The following is a 17,200-nucleotide window of genomic DNA, read 5'->3' on the forward strand; positions in this document are numbered from 1 at the left end:
TAAGTTAAAGTACTGAAGTACTTGCTTTTAAAAATACAGTACTTAAGTATTAAAAGTACATTTTCTGTCAACGCATCATTATATTATTGACACAGCGCTTACAAAACCTAATGCCTCTGAAGCAACCAACTGGATTTACTGACTAACTTGTAGAACCTGTCGAATAAACACCTGGTAGAATGTGACAAAATGAAACACAACTGAACTGAAAAAGAGCAATTGTTATTTTCAGTTTCAATTTTTTCCCAACCTGCTTTAAAACCCAGGTCCACACCTCGAGCTTAATAACTGCCCAACAGAAACACTGCTTTAAGCAAGACAAAAGACCGTCATCTGACATCAAAACAAAGAAGTCCAACAATTTGTTGTGACTGACTAGTACAATACTGTCCATCTCACAGGTCTCGTGTGTGTGTGTGTGTGTGTGTGTGTGTGTGTGTGTGTGTGTGTGTGTGTGTGTGCATAAGTGTATGTATTGATGCACATATGAATCTGCCTGTGCCATCATGGTGGTTTAACATTAAGCTAGCTCGTCAGTGACGCTCCACCTGACGCTCGCAAAATCTTTTCAAACTCAAAATCATATTGGGTAGCTAACGTTACTACAAAAGAAAGATTTCTACATTTTGTTTATTTGGCAAGATTATGCTGAAACATTTCTGAAAGCACTTCAGATAAGTTAACGTTATTCATGTTAGCGTAACTCCATTTTTACATGCTAACTAACAGTGTCCAAGTTAAGTAGCTATGTGTAAACATTAGCCATGAAAAAGGCGACGGCAACTTGGTGGACAAATCCATAGAAAGTCATTTGACTAACCAGACTGCATAGCTATTGCAACGTTATCGCTAGCTCTAAGAGGACAGACAGCTTCATTGCAAGCTTTCTCTTGGAATAAAATGTTTATATACCTCAATATGCTTCCACAGGTCGGACGGTGCTTTTTTCTAAGCTGTGATGTGGTTCATTTTAGGTAAACAAAACAAACATTTAAAATGTAATGAATCTTTGTTCTGGGTGACACAGTGGTGTAGTGGTTAGCGCTGTCGCCTCACAGCGTAAAGGTCCAGGTTCGAGCCCCGTGGCCGGCGAGGGCCTTTCTGTGCGGAGTTTGCATATTCTCCCCGTGTCCGCGTGGGTTTCCTCCGGGTGCTCCGGTTTCCCCCACAGACCAAAGACATGCAGGTTAGGTTAACTGGTGACTCTAAATTGACCGTAGGTGTGAGTGTGAATGGTTGTCTGTGTCTATGTGACAGCCTTGTGATGACCTGGCGACTTGTCCAGGGTGTACCCCGCCTTTCGCCCGTAGTCAGCTGGGATAGGCTCCAGCTTGCCTGCGACCCTGTAGAACAGGATAAAGTGGCTAGAGATAATGAGATGAGATGAGATGAATCTTTGTTCCTTTCAGAAAACTGAAACATGGGTTCATGGGCCATGAGTGCATGCGTTCCCCAGAAGAACTGCCTCCTTCCATTCTGCCATCAGCTGATCGTGTTAAATAACGCTGCAGAGAAATCACTGAACTTGATTTTATACAGTCTATGGACGTGACGTGACCCTAGTGATTACTGATCGGCTGGCTGTCTCAGTGTCACCTGCGAAAAAACCAATCACATTTTAGAAAAGAAAAGAAAAAAACATCCACTTTCAAAGCTGCTTCATAGTAACAAGTAACGAGGACCTTGATAGAAATGTAGTGGAGTGAAAAGTACAATATTTGTCTTTCAAATGGAGTGAAGTTAAAGTCTTAAGTTGCCAAAAAATGATACTCAAGTAAAGTACAGATACTCAAAAAGTGTACTTAAGTACAGTACTCAAGTAAATGTACTTCGTTACTGTCCGCCTCTGAGTAAAATTAATCTGAATTGGAAGGTTAATTAGAAAAACTTGTCTTTATTCAGGTCAAAGATAAAGACACTTCATGACAGGATTCCACTGGAGGGACTGCACCAGCTGCCCAGCGTTCCTCAGATAGCCAAGGTGTGTATCGTGTGTCAACTTTATTTTGTGTGAAGTATATACAATATGTATGAAAAAAATTACTGTTTTTTTTTTCTATTTTTAAGTTCAAATATAAAATAAGCATGCATTCATGTTGAAAAAAAAGTTTTCTCTTGAGGTTGTATTCAAGATTTGGGAATAGGGTACCAAAACTTTTGCACACAACTCCTATATATGTGTGTGCGCCTAATTGCCCGTGATGTGTTTCAGCTGCTTTGTGATGATGTCACAGGTCTGAAGTTTAACCCTGTCCTTTACCCGAGGGTGAGTGTGTTTTCAGATTTGAAATTCTACTTTAGTTTAGTTTCTGTTAATTCCGTAACTGTTGGCACCCTTCATAAAAACAGAAAGAACTGAATGTAGAAAATAAATCAACAGATTCAACTGATATTTGGAACTCAAACATACAGTATGAACATATTTTGATTTAAAAAAAACAAAAAAAACCAAAACACACATGGCATGGTGGTGTAGTGGGTAGCATTGCCACCTTAGAGCTCCAGGGCTGTCAGTTCGATCCTGAGCTCAGGTTACTGTCCGTGTGGAGTTTCCTGAAGTTCTCTTCAAGTCCGTGTCAGTTTCCTTCCACCTCCCAAAAACACGCCAGGAGGTTGATAAGTGTGAATGAGTATGTGTGTGTTCATGGTGATGTGATAGACTGGTCTTCCATTCACTCGTGCTCAGTGTTCACAGGATAAACTCCAGATTCATTGTAACACTGACCAGGATAAACTTCTTACTGAAGATGAAGGAATTAAATTAATAAATTATATAAATGGCATTTAGCAGACACTCTTATCCAGAGCGATGTACAACATACCAAGAGCAGTCTGGAGGTTATTTGCCTTGCACAAGGGCACTTCAGCCATTCCTACTCATTCAGGGAATCAAACCAGCAACCTTTTGGTCCCAAAGCTGCTTCTCTACCCATTAGACCATGGCTTCTCAAGTATAAGATGCATATACATATACATTTATTCCTATGAATAAATGTATTCATTTCTTAATGACTAAATGAATACATTTTAAACATGTTGATTATTCTCAGGGTTTTTTCTAGAAAAATTTAGTATGAGGGTGCTCACCATGGCGAGGGAGTGAAGCGGGGGGGGGGGGGGGGGGGGGGGGATGGTGCCGGTTGTCCCCCCCGCCATGCAAAGCCTTTGAAAAATGCTCCAATGGGACATTCTGAGGCTATCTGAGAGGGAAATTGTAACAAATTGTCTGTCAACATTGAAAAAGAAAGAAGTAATCTTCTTCTGCCCCGGACAGTCTTTGGCTTTCTTCCGCTTCGTGCCGCGGGATGCCATCTTTAAATGCCCAAGTGTCAACAAAAACAACTCGCGAGCTACTTCTGTCAAAAACTCCCGTGCCGGTGGGTGAAAGGTCATTCAGTCTCGAGAAATCTCGCTCTACAAGTCAGCTGGCCTTGTATGTAACCCATGTCAAATCTCGCGAGAGCAGCCGCGACAAGTAAACAACTAAACAACATGGCGCCTCAGTCTGGAAAACGCCAATTCGGATTGTTTTTGCACCGTCTGGCGGTGTATCTACTATGATTGGAATATTTTTGGAGCAATTATAACGTATTTGATGATCAGACACATTGTCACGTAGTGTTGCTGGGATGTTTTCACGGAGTCGGTAAGGGGGCGCACGCTCAGAGTAAGAGGGCGCAGCGCCCCTGTTCCCCCGTTTAGACGAAAGCCTGATTCTAATATGGCGGCACGGTGGTGTAGTGGTTAGCACTGTCACCTCACAGCAAGAAGGTCCGGGTTCGAGCCCAGTGGCCGGCGAGGGCCTTTCTGTGTGGAGTTTGCATGTTCTCCCCGTGTCCGCATGGGTTTCCTCCGGGTGCTCCGGTTTCCCCCACAGCCCAAAGACATGCAGTTGGGTTAATATGGGACGGCCTTGGGCTGAGGTGCCCTTGAGCGAGGCACCTAACTCCCAACTGCTCCCCGGGCGCTGTTAGCATGGCTGCCCACTGCTCTGGGTGTACAGTATGTGTGTGCTCATTGCTCATGTGTTTGTGTGCATGTGTGTGTTCACTGCTTCAGAGGGGTTAAATGCAGAGAGGAATTTCACAAGCGTGTGATGAATAAAGTTATTGTTGTTGTTCTTCTTCTGATAGGCAGATCCAAACATTTATTTATTGACAGGAATTTCCAATTTAATATTACAAATTGAAGACTAGGGTGGCACGGTGGTGTAGTGGTTAGCGCTGTCGCCTCACAGCAAGAAGGTCCGGGTTCGAGCCCTGTGGCCAGCGAGGGCCTTTCTGTGTGGAGTTTGCATGTTCTCCCCGTGTCCGCGTGGGTTTCCTCCGGGTGCTCCGGTTTCCCCCACAGTCCAAAGACATGCAGGTTAGGTTAACTGGTGACTCTAAATTGACCGTAGGTGTGAATGTGAGTGTGAATGGTTGTCTGTGTCTATGTGTCAGCCCTGTGATGACCTGGCGACTTGTCCAGGGTGTACCCCACCTTTCGCCCGTAGTCAGCTGGGATAGGCTCCAGCTTGCCTGCGACCCTGTAGAACAGGATAAAGCGGCTAGAGATGATGAGATGAGATGAAATTGAAGACTACAAAGAAAAGACACCAACGCTAATGATACCTTGGTCTCTTAGAGGCTAGACATAGAGTTGGACTAAGCTAGGCCTGTTCCTTTTTGTGCATCCCCTCCTTTAAAGTCAAAATCAAATGGCTTGTTGTCTAGAATTTGGCTTCATCAATAGACAGTGTTGGTGAAATTGTAGCCTGCACTGCAGTATCCATCAGCATTGGCAATGCTAAATCTACCTTCAATTAGACATCACGTAGTTGACATCACATAGTTGACAAATTTTGGGCTTTTTGCCTTACCATGTCCATTGGTATCAAGCTAGTATCGCCCAGGGTCATGTGCATGAAGGGACTGGGCTGCCACTTTGTTTCATCATACTGACACTGACCACAGTTAATCACACAGATTTAATCACCATCACAGAGTTGACATGTAAAAAAGTTACGCTTCAATTTTTACACACTCAACTCGACGCAAAAAAACATACCAAAAGCAGTACACATGATCGTGTGTATGTGATGTTGTTCTCTTGCCCTACCAGATAACACGAGGCAAGCATATTTTGTATCTGAGTAACCGTTGCAACGCTGGGGCTCAACTCAGCACCGTCACAGAGTTGACCGCAAGTTCATGGGACACCGAGTTTGGCTGAGCTGCAGTGGAAATTATTAAAAGCTTTAATCATTTCCAAGTTTAGTTGTAGTTTCTTTAAACACACTCGCATCCATGATATGCAGAGTGTAATCTCGTCTGCTGGCTTTCAGTAGAGAACTAACACTGTTCAAACCAAGGTTGCGGGTGGGATGAGCCAAGTTGGCCATTTTCACACTTATTTCGATTTTTTTCCAACAACGAAGAAATGTCAGAGAGATCTGCTGAATTTTTTCACAGGGAGTTCTTGCTGTATGTACAGGTTTTAGATCTCTCTACATTACACAGGCCGAGAGATGGCTCTGGGACACACATTTCTCAGTATTCACAGAAACACTCAAATATACTCAAACTTTACTAATTCTGGGTCGCTGAGAATGAAAATGAAGCTTAAAATTGTTCATCAGCTCAAGTTTTCAAGATATGCTGCTGAGTCAGGACTCTATATACGAACCCTGACACAGGATTGGCAGAGGGTAATGCAAGTTATAAAGGGAAGGGTTCTTAGTTTAAACCAGAAATTACTACGTGTTTTAGTCATTTCGTAAATACATATACTGTATATCTTTGAATAAGGATGAAAGTATGTACTTATATCAAAGTCAAGTCAAAGTCCCTTCCATGCCAGGATCTGGTCTTCCCAGGCAGTTTCCTGTCCCGGCAACGATCTCCATTTCTGTAGCCATGGGCCTCTCGCCTATACAGCTAGGGTTACAGTGGGGGGCTAGTCCTCTAGTAACCGCCAGAGTATGACTTCCCTACTTGTATCTGTATTACAGCGTGCCTTGCCAGATGGTAGAAGGTACCATTTTTATAATGGTCTTTGGTATGACCCGACCGCGAGTAGAACTCATGACCTCCTGGTCGAGAGGCAGACACACTAACCACTAGGCCAGCTCGCGGTCATGTACTTATACATAATTTGTGCTAGCAGCACTGGCACAGATTGTTACTTTCACTCAGGATCTTTCTACTTTCTGCTTCCTCCTCTTCTTCTTATTATTATTCTCCTCACGTTTATTAGGATGCTATTTCTCCCTTAGTTTTCAACCAATCATCACCAAATTTCACATGAAGAATACCTCTGGGCTGAATTACATTGCTATGACTTTTGGTGCTGATCTGGATCGCTGATCCAGAATGATCGATGAAAAACGATATTTTTTTCAATCACTTACACTTACAACTCTGTCAATTTTCATGATTTTTTCAATCAGTTTTTTTTTTTGTTCCGGATGGCAGGGCGCAACTTTTCCTCACTAAGCGTCATTCTCTATCTCTTACCATTCCGGATCTATAGGGTACGGTGACCAGACGTCCCGGTTTGTAACAGCTAGTGATAATTACTCTGACTTTAGTCACAGTCTCTATCTAGATGTTTTTTTTTGTCACTTGTTTCATCATAAATTTTTATTTATATAACCTTTTGGGGGCGGCACGGTGGTATAATGGTTAGCACTGTCGCCTCACAGCAAGAAGGTCCGGGTTCGAGCCCCGTGGCCGGCAAGGGCCTTTCTGTGCAGAGTTTGCATGTTCTCCCCGTGCCCGCGTGGGTTTCCTCCGGGTGCTCCGGTTTCCCCCACAGACCAAAGACATGCAGGTTAGGTTAACTGGTGACTCTAAATTGACCGTAGGTGTGAATGTGAGTGTGAATGGTTGTCTGTGTCTATATGTCAGCCCTGTGATGACCTGGCGACTTGTCCAGGGTGTACCCCGCCTTTCGCCCGTAGTCAGCTGGGATAGGCTCCAGCTTGCCTGCGACCCTGTAGAACAGGATAAAGCGGCTAGAGATAATGAGATGAGATAAACTTTTGGCTGATTTGCTAACGTGTTACATAAAAAGAAAAGGTGAAATATTATCATGTAAAGCAACCATCAAAACATAAACACATGAAGAGACCTAGCTTTATAACTTATAATTAAAACGCTATTATCGCCACAGTGTACACGGGTATAAAATCTACTCTGGTGAGTAAAAAACCAACCAAACAAAAAACCTCCCCTTAAATCTGTCATCATTTCCATCACATCGGCTAGCTAGTTATGTAGATAATAGTAAATTTGCAGGTGTTAATTGTAGTCGAGAACTTTCTCAAGTTCTACCTGCTGACTTTTTTGTCATGAGGCTAATAGGGACGGGGTTCTGCTCTATTTACAGTGCTCACTACACTGCACTATGCAGGACATCTGGGATAATGTGTGTGTACCCCGAGGTGCTATAAAGTCCATCTGCTTCACTAATGCCCACAGGCTCAGTCTGTGTGTGTGTGTGTGTGTGTGTGTGTGTGCATGAGTAAGTGTTTCAGCATTGCCTGGATCATCTCTGGACCCCATTTGGTCTCTCAGTCATAGCAACACGAAGCCCTTCTTGAATTATAAAGAGTCCTGACACACACATATGCTCTTCCTGCTGGCTCTGTCTCTCACTCGCTGTCTGATTTTTTTCTCATCCCTCAGGCCTCTCAGCTGATCGTCGGCTTCGATGAGCACGAAGTCAATAACACCTTCAAGTTCGGGGTTATATATCAGAAGTTTGGGCAGGTGAGTGAGTGAGCCTGAATGTTATTCAAATGTATTCAGATTAATGATAGTAAAATATGCAAGAACACTACTCGAGAGTTTTTACACTTTTTCCACAGAAATACGTTCTCACTTTTTTTCCCTCCTCATTCTATCTCAGACTTCTGAAGAAGAGTTATTTGGGAATAATGAAGAGACGTCGGCATTTTCCGAATTTCTCAGTGTGCTGGGAGACAACATAGAGCTGCAGGATTTTAAAGGGTAACTCAACATCGCAGTTCAACGCACAAACACACACACCAAATTAAATAAAGATTTAAATGGAAAATCACACAATATTGGCTTCTTGAGGCAAACGGACATCTGTCTCGCTGAAAATCCTCTGTAAATATCTACTTGTCAGCACGTTATTGGAAAAAAATATATGTATTTAAAAATATTATGATGTATTTAGGTTACATTTCCCACCCACATCATTTATCTTGACTCATCCAGTTTAATTCAATCAAAAGAACAGAAGAAGAAGAAGAAGAAGAAGCCTTTATTTTTGTCACATGTACACTCAAGCACCATGAAATTCCTTCTCTGCATTTAACCCATCTGAAGCAGTGAACACACACGGGGAGTGTTGGGGGTTAGGTGCCTTGCTCAAGGGCACTTCAGCCATGATACAGAGGGAGGGGAAAGTACTGTTCATTCACTCAACTCCCCTCACATTATTCCTGCTGGTCCCAGGAATCAAACCAGCGACCCTTTGGGCCCAAGACTGCTTCTCTAACCTTCAGGCCATGGCTGCCCCCATATAAGCATGCATATAACTGTTGAAAAGTCATTATAATATTCTGTGCATCAACATATAATCTTTCAAGAATAAACTGTGATGCATTTAACACTTTATTATTCTCCTCATCCCTATTTATTATTATTATTATTATTATTATTATTATGCGACCCTGTAGAACAGGATAAAGCAGCTAGAGATGATGAGATGAGATTATTATTATTATTATTATTATCAGCTCATCCAGCTGACAGGTGATGAGTTTATGTCATCATGTGTTGTCTGTCGTGCATCCAGCGTCGTCCACATTTCACGAAAATCGCTTCTTCTCTCTCAATTCTTCACCGATTTTTATTCTTTTTGGCAGGAAGGTCGGTCTGCCTGAGGTGCTTATAGATAGCTTCCACCCAAATTTGCATAATTGCAATTAATAATGAAGATATGGAGTAATTAATCAATCCCGAACGAGCAGTTTCCACACAAATCGCTTCTTCTCCCTCAATTCTTCACCGATTTTGATTCTTTCTGGCATGAAGGTAGGGGTACCTAGGGTGCATAGAACTTCTACACAGATTTGCTTCATTACAATTATTAATGAAGTTATGGACTAATTAAGCTTTAATTCAACAGCAATTCAACAAAAATCACTTCTTCTCAGTCAGTTCCTTGCCATTTTGGATTCTTTCTGGTAAATAGGTTGGTATTCCTAGGGTGGACATCACTTCTATATATAGCTTGTATATAGTGTATATAGCTTGCAACATTTATTGCGCAAGGTGGCCCACTTTAGATCTTTCCTTCTGGACTAGACGGGGCTGGAATGAGCTACACCATCATTGATGGTCTCGTGATTATTATTAGTGTATTATCTTTGGTAAAGCTAATACACTTCCAGTAAAGCTGCTTTGTGACAGGGTCTATTATAATAAGTGGTTTCAATAAAGTTGAATCCGAGAGCCAGCATTTAATAAGCTCTACAAAGATTTCGGTTTCTTGATTTTAATTGCTATTCCGTATCGGTTTGTTTGCTGTATGAGAATAACAGTGATTCACTAAGGGATAGTCATTTCGAGAAAAAATAACCAACAAAAGAGTGGTATGATGCAGCTTGAGGGCAAGAGAAGTTATTGTTATCGTGCCAAAGTTGATTATTTTCCCCAAAGTTGATTAATTGTGAAGGCCAAAGTGTTTTATAGCACTTCTATCACTGCAAAGTTGATCAAAGTTTCCCAGCTCAATAAAGTCTTTGAGACAGGGTTGGGAATTTTATGCTTTCTGGTTTCTTGCTAAAATGTCAGACTGCATTTTGAGAGAGAGAGAGAGAGAGAGAGACTTGTCTCTCAGACATTCCACAACACTAAATCTAACTATTCCAACATTTAATAATGCAAATCATTCTTGAAACAAGTTAATTTCTATTCTCACTTAGATTATAAACAGTTGTTCCTTCACTAGCCTCTCTTTTCTCATTTTGTTAGTAATAAGCAGAGGGGAACCGTCAGGACCTTCTATCAGCAAGCATGCCAGCATTTCAAATATTATATTTAATTTCTTTCATAATTTCATAATTTGATGATCATTATTGTCTTCTAATTCTAATTCGGTCTCATTTTCCATCAAATTTGCTTCAGAAATGAAAGGGTTCCTTTCCCGAAAACATTAAAATCAATGAGATACAGTGCCTTGAAAAAGTATTCATACACCTTGAACTTTTTCACATTTTTCCACCTTACAACCACGAACTTTTTTTATTGAGATTTTATGTGATAGACCAACACAGAGTAGCACATAATGTGAAGTGAAACGAAAATGATCAATGGCCTTCAAAATTTTAAACAAATAAAAATCTGAAAAATGTGGTGTGCATTAGTATTCAGCCCCCTGTACTCTGATACCTCTAAATACAATCCAGTGCAATCAATTGCCTTCAGAAGTCATCTAATTAGTTAATAGAGTCCTACTGTGTGTAATTTACTCTCAGCATAAATACACTTGTTCTGTGAAGGCCTCAGTGGTTTGTTAGAGAACACTGAAGAACAAACAGCATCATGAAGACCAAAGAACTCACCAGACAGGTCAGGAATAAATTTCTGGAGAAGTTTAAAGCAGGGTTAGGTTATAAAAAAAATATCCCAAGCTCTGAACATCTCAAGAAGCACTGTTCAATCCATCATTCAAAAATGGAAAAAGTGTGGCACAACTGCAAACCTACCAAGACATGGCCGTCCACCTAAACTGACAGAGCGAGCAAGGAGAGCACTGGTCAGAGAAGCAGCCAAGAGGCCCATGATCACTCTGGAGGAGCTGCAGAAATCCACAGCTCAGGTGGGAGAATCTGTGCACAGGACAACTATAAGTCGTACACTCCACAAATCTGGTATTTTTGGAAAAGTGGCAAGAAGAAAGCCATTGTTGAAAGACAGGCATAAGAAGCCATGTAGGGGACACAGCAAACATGTGGAAGAAGGTGCTTTGGTCAGATGAGACCAAAGTTGAACTTTTTGGCCTAAATGCAAAGTGCTATGTGTGGCAGAAAACTAACACTGCTCATCACCCTGCACACACCATCCCCACTGTGAAACATGGTGGTGGCAGCATCATGCTATGGGGATGCTTTTCTTCAGCAGGGACAGGGAAGCTGGTCAGAGTTGATGGGAGGATGGATGGAGCTAAGTACAGGGCAATCCTGGACGAAAACCTGTTGGAGGCTGCAAAAGGCTTGAGATTGGGAAGGAGATTCACCTTCCAGCAAGACAATGACCCTAAACATACAGCCAGAGCTACAATGGAATGGTTTAGATCAAAGAATATTCATGTGTTAGAATGGCCCAGTCAAAGTCCAGACCTAAATCCCATTGAGCATCTGTGGCAAGACTTGAAAATTGCTGTTCACAGACGCTCTCCATCCAATCTGGCTGAGCTTGAGCTATTTTGCAAAGAAGAATGGGCAAAAATTTCAGTGTCTAGATGTGCAAAGCTGGTAGAGACATACCACAAAAGACTTGCAGCTGTAATTGCAGCAAAAGGTGGCTCTACAAAGTATTGACGCAGGGGGGCTGAATACTAATGCACATCACATTTTTCAGATTTTTATTTGTTGAAAATTTTGAAGACCATTTATCATTTTTGTTTCATTTCACAATTATGTGCTACTCTGTGTTGGTCTATCACATAAAATCTCAATAAAAACTTTTAAGTTCGTGGTTGTAAGGTGAAAAAAATGTGAAAAAGTTCAAGGGGTATGAATACTTTTTCAAGGCACTGTATTTTTGTTTGTTGTCTCTAGGCTGAGAAGAGTTTAGAGCTGCTCGCTCATTGGTTAGGACTTCATTGACAGGACAGAAGGCCATGGCAGTGTATGTTTATGTAGGAAGTGACAGATGAATTAACCAATCAGATTTTGATTTACAGTGGAAGGGACCAAAAATTTATCGCACTCGGCCTTCTCGAACCCCAATGTGAGCTTAACCGTGACTTGGCGCCATCAGCGCAGCAGTGAAGTCACCTTCCAGCCGGTGTAGCGTTCATCAGTAGTGTTAGCGAATGCTAATAAAGCGATCAAGCCAGTGCTATCTATCGAGAGCAAGTAGCACAGGCTAACGACCGAGAAACTCAGATTCCTGTCTCCAGACTCTTCTTCCACACTGCATGCTCGCTACAGTATTTTTCACTCAGACTTAAGTATTCATTTCCCTCTGTAATTTACTGAGTTACTTTTAAACTCAACATCGACAGCTACACACAATGGAATGACCTGGCAGTCTCCCGCTAATCCCTTACAAAATCCTTTGCCCTGTTGCTTTTTTGGTGTCTGGTTAAGTTTTGGCTGAGCTCAAGTCCCAGCTCTAATAGTAACTGTTCGGCACTGTTAATAAGGCACAGACAAAACCAAACAAAATGCATCTTGGCATGCTGTCGAGAAACCTGAAAATGGAAACTCCTCCATCCTGAAGACTTTCATGTGGTGGAAAACCTACTGATGTTACAAAGTGCTGACAGTGGAGACTCCTTCTTTATTTTATAAACATTTTACCATATCCAAAATGATACATTGTTCTTTGTTAAAAAATAACACTCTATTCATTCATTCATTCTTAGTTTTCATGGACAGATGGTCCATCATACAAGTCTCTGTATAGATTGTTACTTTAGAAATGAGTGCTTTTATATTTTAACCCTGTGATTTGTTGTTGCATGACTGTCAGTGCTGCTGTTATAGTCAATTACTCAACAACTTCTGAAGGAGGCTGAACTGGAGGTAGCAGAGCTGAAGATGTTGAGAGTTTCATTGGCAGTGACAAAGTTGGACAGGATTAGAAATCACTGTATATTAGTGGGTCTGGACATGTAGGACGGCTTGGAGACAAAGTAAGAGAGGCGAGATTGAGATGGTTTGGACATGTACCAGAGAGGAGAGATCCAGAGTATATTGGGAAAAGAATGGAATGAATGGAGAATGGAAAAGAATGGAGATGGTGTTACCAGGTAGAAGGAAAAGAAGAAGAGCAAAGATGAGATTTATGGATGTGGTGAAGGACGACATGAGGATGGTTAGTGTGACATAAAAATATACAGAGGACAGGAGGAGATGGAGGGACATCATCTGGAATAGCCAAAAGAAGAAGAAGAAGAAAAAGGTTCAATACCTTCTGACCAATCAGAATTGAGAATTAAACAGCGCTGTGATATAAACTGGAATAAAACATAATGCACTCCTGGTGTTTCAAAACTTTTGACTGGCAGTGTAAATGTGTAATATCTCGTATAATCTCCTGTACTGTGCTTTGGCCTTCAGGTTCCGTGGAGGTCTGGACGTGTCTCATGGACAAACAGGAACTCAGTCAGTGTACACTGTTTTCCGAAATCGAGAAATCATGTTCCACGTATCGACGAAACTTCCCTTCACGGAGGGAGACGTACAGCAGGTAGACATCCAATCACCAATCAGAGAGCTCTGTTTGTTTGTTTTCCAGGAGTTGCTTGAGAAAGCGTTATCTTCTAAGAAACACGATGGTGTAAGAGATGTTGGTGTAATGTCTTGCTTTAGACATTAGAGTTGGTGTAACACCATTAGAGCTTCAGTGCTGAATCTAACACTGTGTGTTGCAGCTGCAGAGGAAAAGGCACATCGGGAACGACATCGTGGCTGCAGTTTTCCAGGAAGAACCCACTCCGTTCGTACCTGACATGATTGCGTCGAACTTCCTCCATGCCTATGTGTTAGTGCAGGCTGAAAACCCCTGCACTGATCACACCACCTATAAGGTACTGAATGCCCAGAATGTCCCTTGAACCATTCAGGAAACTGATAAAAGGGTAAAAAAGAGGTAATTCAATCCCAAATTGTGATGAGCTAGCTATCTCATTAAATGTTGAATGAAAATCAGTAAATGCTCAAAATTCTGGTTCCCCGTTTTCTGTATTTTGCTTGTGACTTCCACATCGCTGTGTGTTCCTGATTTATATATGTCTGTTTCCTGCACTAGTTATTTGAGTATGAAAAAGTAAAAACAGTTCCTACTGAAGACCAGAAAGCAGAAAGGTTGATGTGTACAGTGCAGCATACAGTGGTGCTTGAAAGTTTGTGAACCCTTTAGAATTTTCTATATTTCTGCATAAATATGACCTAAAACATCATCAGGTTTTCACACAAGTCCTAAAAGTAGATAAAGAGAACCCAGTTAAACAAATGAGACAAAAATATTATACATGGTCATTTATTTATCCAGGAAAATGATCCAATATTACATATCTGTGAGTGGCAAAAGTATGTGAACCTTTGCTTTCAGTATCTGGTGTGACCCCCTTGTGCAGCAATAACTGCAACTAAACGTTTCTGGTAACTGTTGATCAGTCCTGCACACCGGCTTGGAGGAATTTTAGCCCGTTCCTCCGTACAGAACAGCTTCAACTCTGGGATGTTGGTGGGTTTCCTCACATGAACTGCTCGCTTCAGGTCCTTCCACAACATTTCGATTGGATTAAGGTCAGAACTTTGACTTGGCCATTCCAAAACATGAACTTTATTCTTCTTTAACCATTCTTTGGTAGAACGACTTGTGTGGTTAGGGTCGTTGTCTTGCTGCATGACCCACCTTCTCTTGAAATTCAGTTCATGGACAGATATCCTGACATTTTCCTTTAGAATTCGCTGGTATAATTCAGAATTCATTGTTCCATCAATGATGGCAAACCGTCCTGGCCCAGATGCAGCAAAACAGGCCCAAACCATGATACTACCACCACCATGTTTCACAGATGAGATAAGGTTCTTATGCTGGAATGCAGTGTTTTCCTTTCTCCAAACATAACGCTTCTCATTTAAACCAAAAAGTTCTATTTTGGTCTCATCCGTCCACAAAACATTTTTCCAATAGTCTTTCTGGCTTGTCGTGATCTTTAGCAAACTGCAGATGAGCAGCAATGTTCTTTTTGGAGAGCAGTGGCTTTCTCCTTGCAACCCTGCCATGCACACCATTGTTGTTCAGTGTTCTCCTGATGGTGGACTCATGAACATTAACATTAGCCAATGTGAGAGAGGTCTTCAGTTACTTAGAAGTTACCCTGGGGTCCTTTGTGATCTTGCTGATTATTACACGCCTTGCTCTTGGAGTGATCTTTGTTGGTCGACCACTCCTGGGGAGGGTAACAATGGTCTTGAATTTTCTCCATTTGTACACAATCTGTCTGACTGTGGATTGGTGGAGTCCAAACTCTTTAGAGATGGTTTTGTAACCTTATCCAGCCTGATGAGCATCAACAATGCTTTTTCTGAGGTCCTCAGAAATCTCCTTTGTTCGTGCCATGATACACTTCCACAAACATGTGTTGTGAAGATCAGACTTTGATAGATCCCTGTTCTTTAAATAAAACAGGGTGCCCACTCACACCTGATTATCATCCCATTGATTGAAAACACCTGACTCTAATTTCACCTTCAAATTAACTGCTAATCCTAGGGGTTCACATACTTTTGCCACTCACAGATATGTAATATTGGATCATTTTCCTCAATAAATAAATGACCAAGTATAATATTTTTGTCTCATTTGTTTAACTGGGTTCTCTTTATCTACTTTTAGGACTTGTGTGAAAATCTGATGATGTTTTTGGTCATATTTATGCAGAAATATAGAAAATTCTAAAGGGTTCACAAACTTTCAAGCACCACTGTGCATCAAAACATATGAAGCAGCTGGAACATGTTACATTTAAACATACATATAAAATAACTATATATATATATATATATATATATATATATATATATATATTTCTTTCTCTGGTCAGTGCACAGGTATGTATGATGGTGTATACATGTGTGCATACCTGTGCCATTAGGACCATCCATCCATCCATTATCCATACGTAGCTGCTTATCCTGTGCAGGGTCGCAGGCAAGCTGGAGCCTATCCCAGCTGACTATGGGCGAGAGGGTGGGGTACACTCTGGACAAGTCACCAGATCATTGCAGGGCTGACACATACCCCTTTTCCACCAAATCAGTTCCAGGGCTGGTTCGGGCCAGTGCTGGTGCTGGTTCACAACTCGTTCAACTTGCGAGCCAGCTGAGAACCAGTTTGCTTTTCCATCGCTCGCGGTGCTAAGGGAAGCCACGTCATTACGTCGCTGTATACGTCAGTTACATCGTTGTATACGTCATTATGTCGCTGTATACGTCAGTTACGTCGCTACGTTTGCATAAACCTTGGCGCAAATATCGAAGCAAAAACAACACGGAAGAAGCAGCAGCAACAATAATAATAATAATGGATGACTTCGCGTTTGTACAGCTGCTGCTTCTCGTCGCTTAAAAATGGCGATCTTTTGCGGTCTTGTTATTGTTGTTGGTCTTAACAACTCCCCCCCCCCGACGTAAGCGGTTCTTTCCTCTGGCCCAGCAGAGAGTTGGTGCTAGCCTGGAACCGTTTTTTCTAGCCCTGAGCCAGTTCTTTGTCAGTGGAAACAGAAAACCCGGTTCCAAACTAAGCACTGGCCCCAAACCAGCCCTGGAACTGCTTTGGTGGAAAAGGGGCAACATAGAGACACACAACCATTCACATTCACACCTACGGTCAATTTAGAGACACAAATTAGTTTAACCTGCATGTCTTTGGACTGTGGGGGAAACCGGAGCACCCAGAGGAAACCCACGCAGACACGGGGAGAACATGGAAACTGCACACAGAAAGGCCCCCGTCGGCCACTGGGCTCGAACCCGGAACTTTCTTGCTGTGAGGCGACAGCGCTAACCACTACACCACCGTGTAAAAAAAAAAAAAAACAGAGCTGAGGTGGGGGGGTGTAACATTTTGAGAAAAACAAAACTCAGAATTTCTGAGATTAAACTGTGGTTGGTTGAAGAGAGCAACTGGACTTGCTTGACGATTCTTGAAAACGTTTCGCCTCTCCTCCGAAAGGCATCCTCAGTTCTGTCTGACTACTAGGGAGTATCCAGTATTTATCCTCTCATGGATCATCATAGAATCCGAATCAGTGCTGATGGCTGCATTGTAGGTGGCTGATTAGATGTCATAGACACCCACCTCTGTTCAGTGATGGTCGTTCCAGGTTGACAAAAATGAACGATCCTCTCTGGCTAAGATGTCTGCCAGTTTTCTGGAAGTCCTCTCATACTCCCGCACCAGTCGAAGGGATCTCATCCCAAAGTGCGTAGAAATATATC

The 17,200-nt window shown here is 42.0% G+C and overlaps 1 protein-coding gene across 8 annotated transcripts in view; it reads left to right on the plus strand.

Annotated features, from left to right (window-relative positions):
- The window catches only part of rap1gap2a (RAP1 GTPase activating protein 2a), a 299,474-nt gene that overhangs the window by 251,317 nt on the left and 30,957 nt on the right, over positions 1-17,200 (plus strand). For all 8 annotated transcript variants that reach the window (XR_009650206.1, XR_009650205.1, XR_009650204.1 and 5 more), the window contains 6 exons: positions 1,903-1,981; positions 2,213-2,266; positions 7,671-7,754; positions 7,894-7,994; positions 13,310-13,439; positions 13,624-13,779. Coding sequence is in view for 2 of the 8 variants with exons in the window: in XM_060897746.1 (XP_060753729.1) it covers positions 1,903-1,981; positions 2,213-2,266; positions 7,671-7,754; positions 7,894-7,994; positions 13,310-13,439; positions 13,624-13,779 (604 nt within the window). In the remaining 6 variants the exon portion in view is untranslated. The remainder of the gene's footprint in view (positions 1-1,902; positions 1,982-2,212; positions 2,267-7,670; positions 7,755-7,893; positions 7,995-13,309; positions 13,440-13,623; positions 13,780-17,200) is intronic.

Source organism: Neoarius graeffei, chromosome 17, assembly GCF_027579695.1.
Source record: "Neoarius graeffei isolate fNeoGra1 chromosome 17, fNeoGra1.pri, whole genome shotgun sequence".
Taxonomy (NCBI): domain Eukaryota; kingdom Metazoa; phylum Chordata; class Actinopteri; order Siluriformes; family Ariidae; genus Neoarius; species Neoarius graeffei.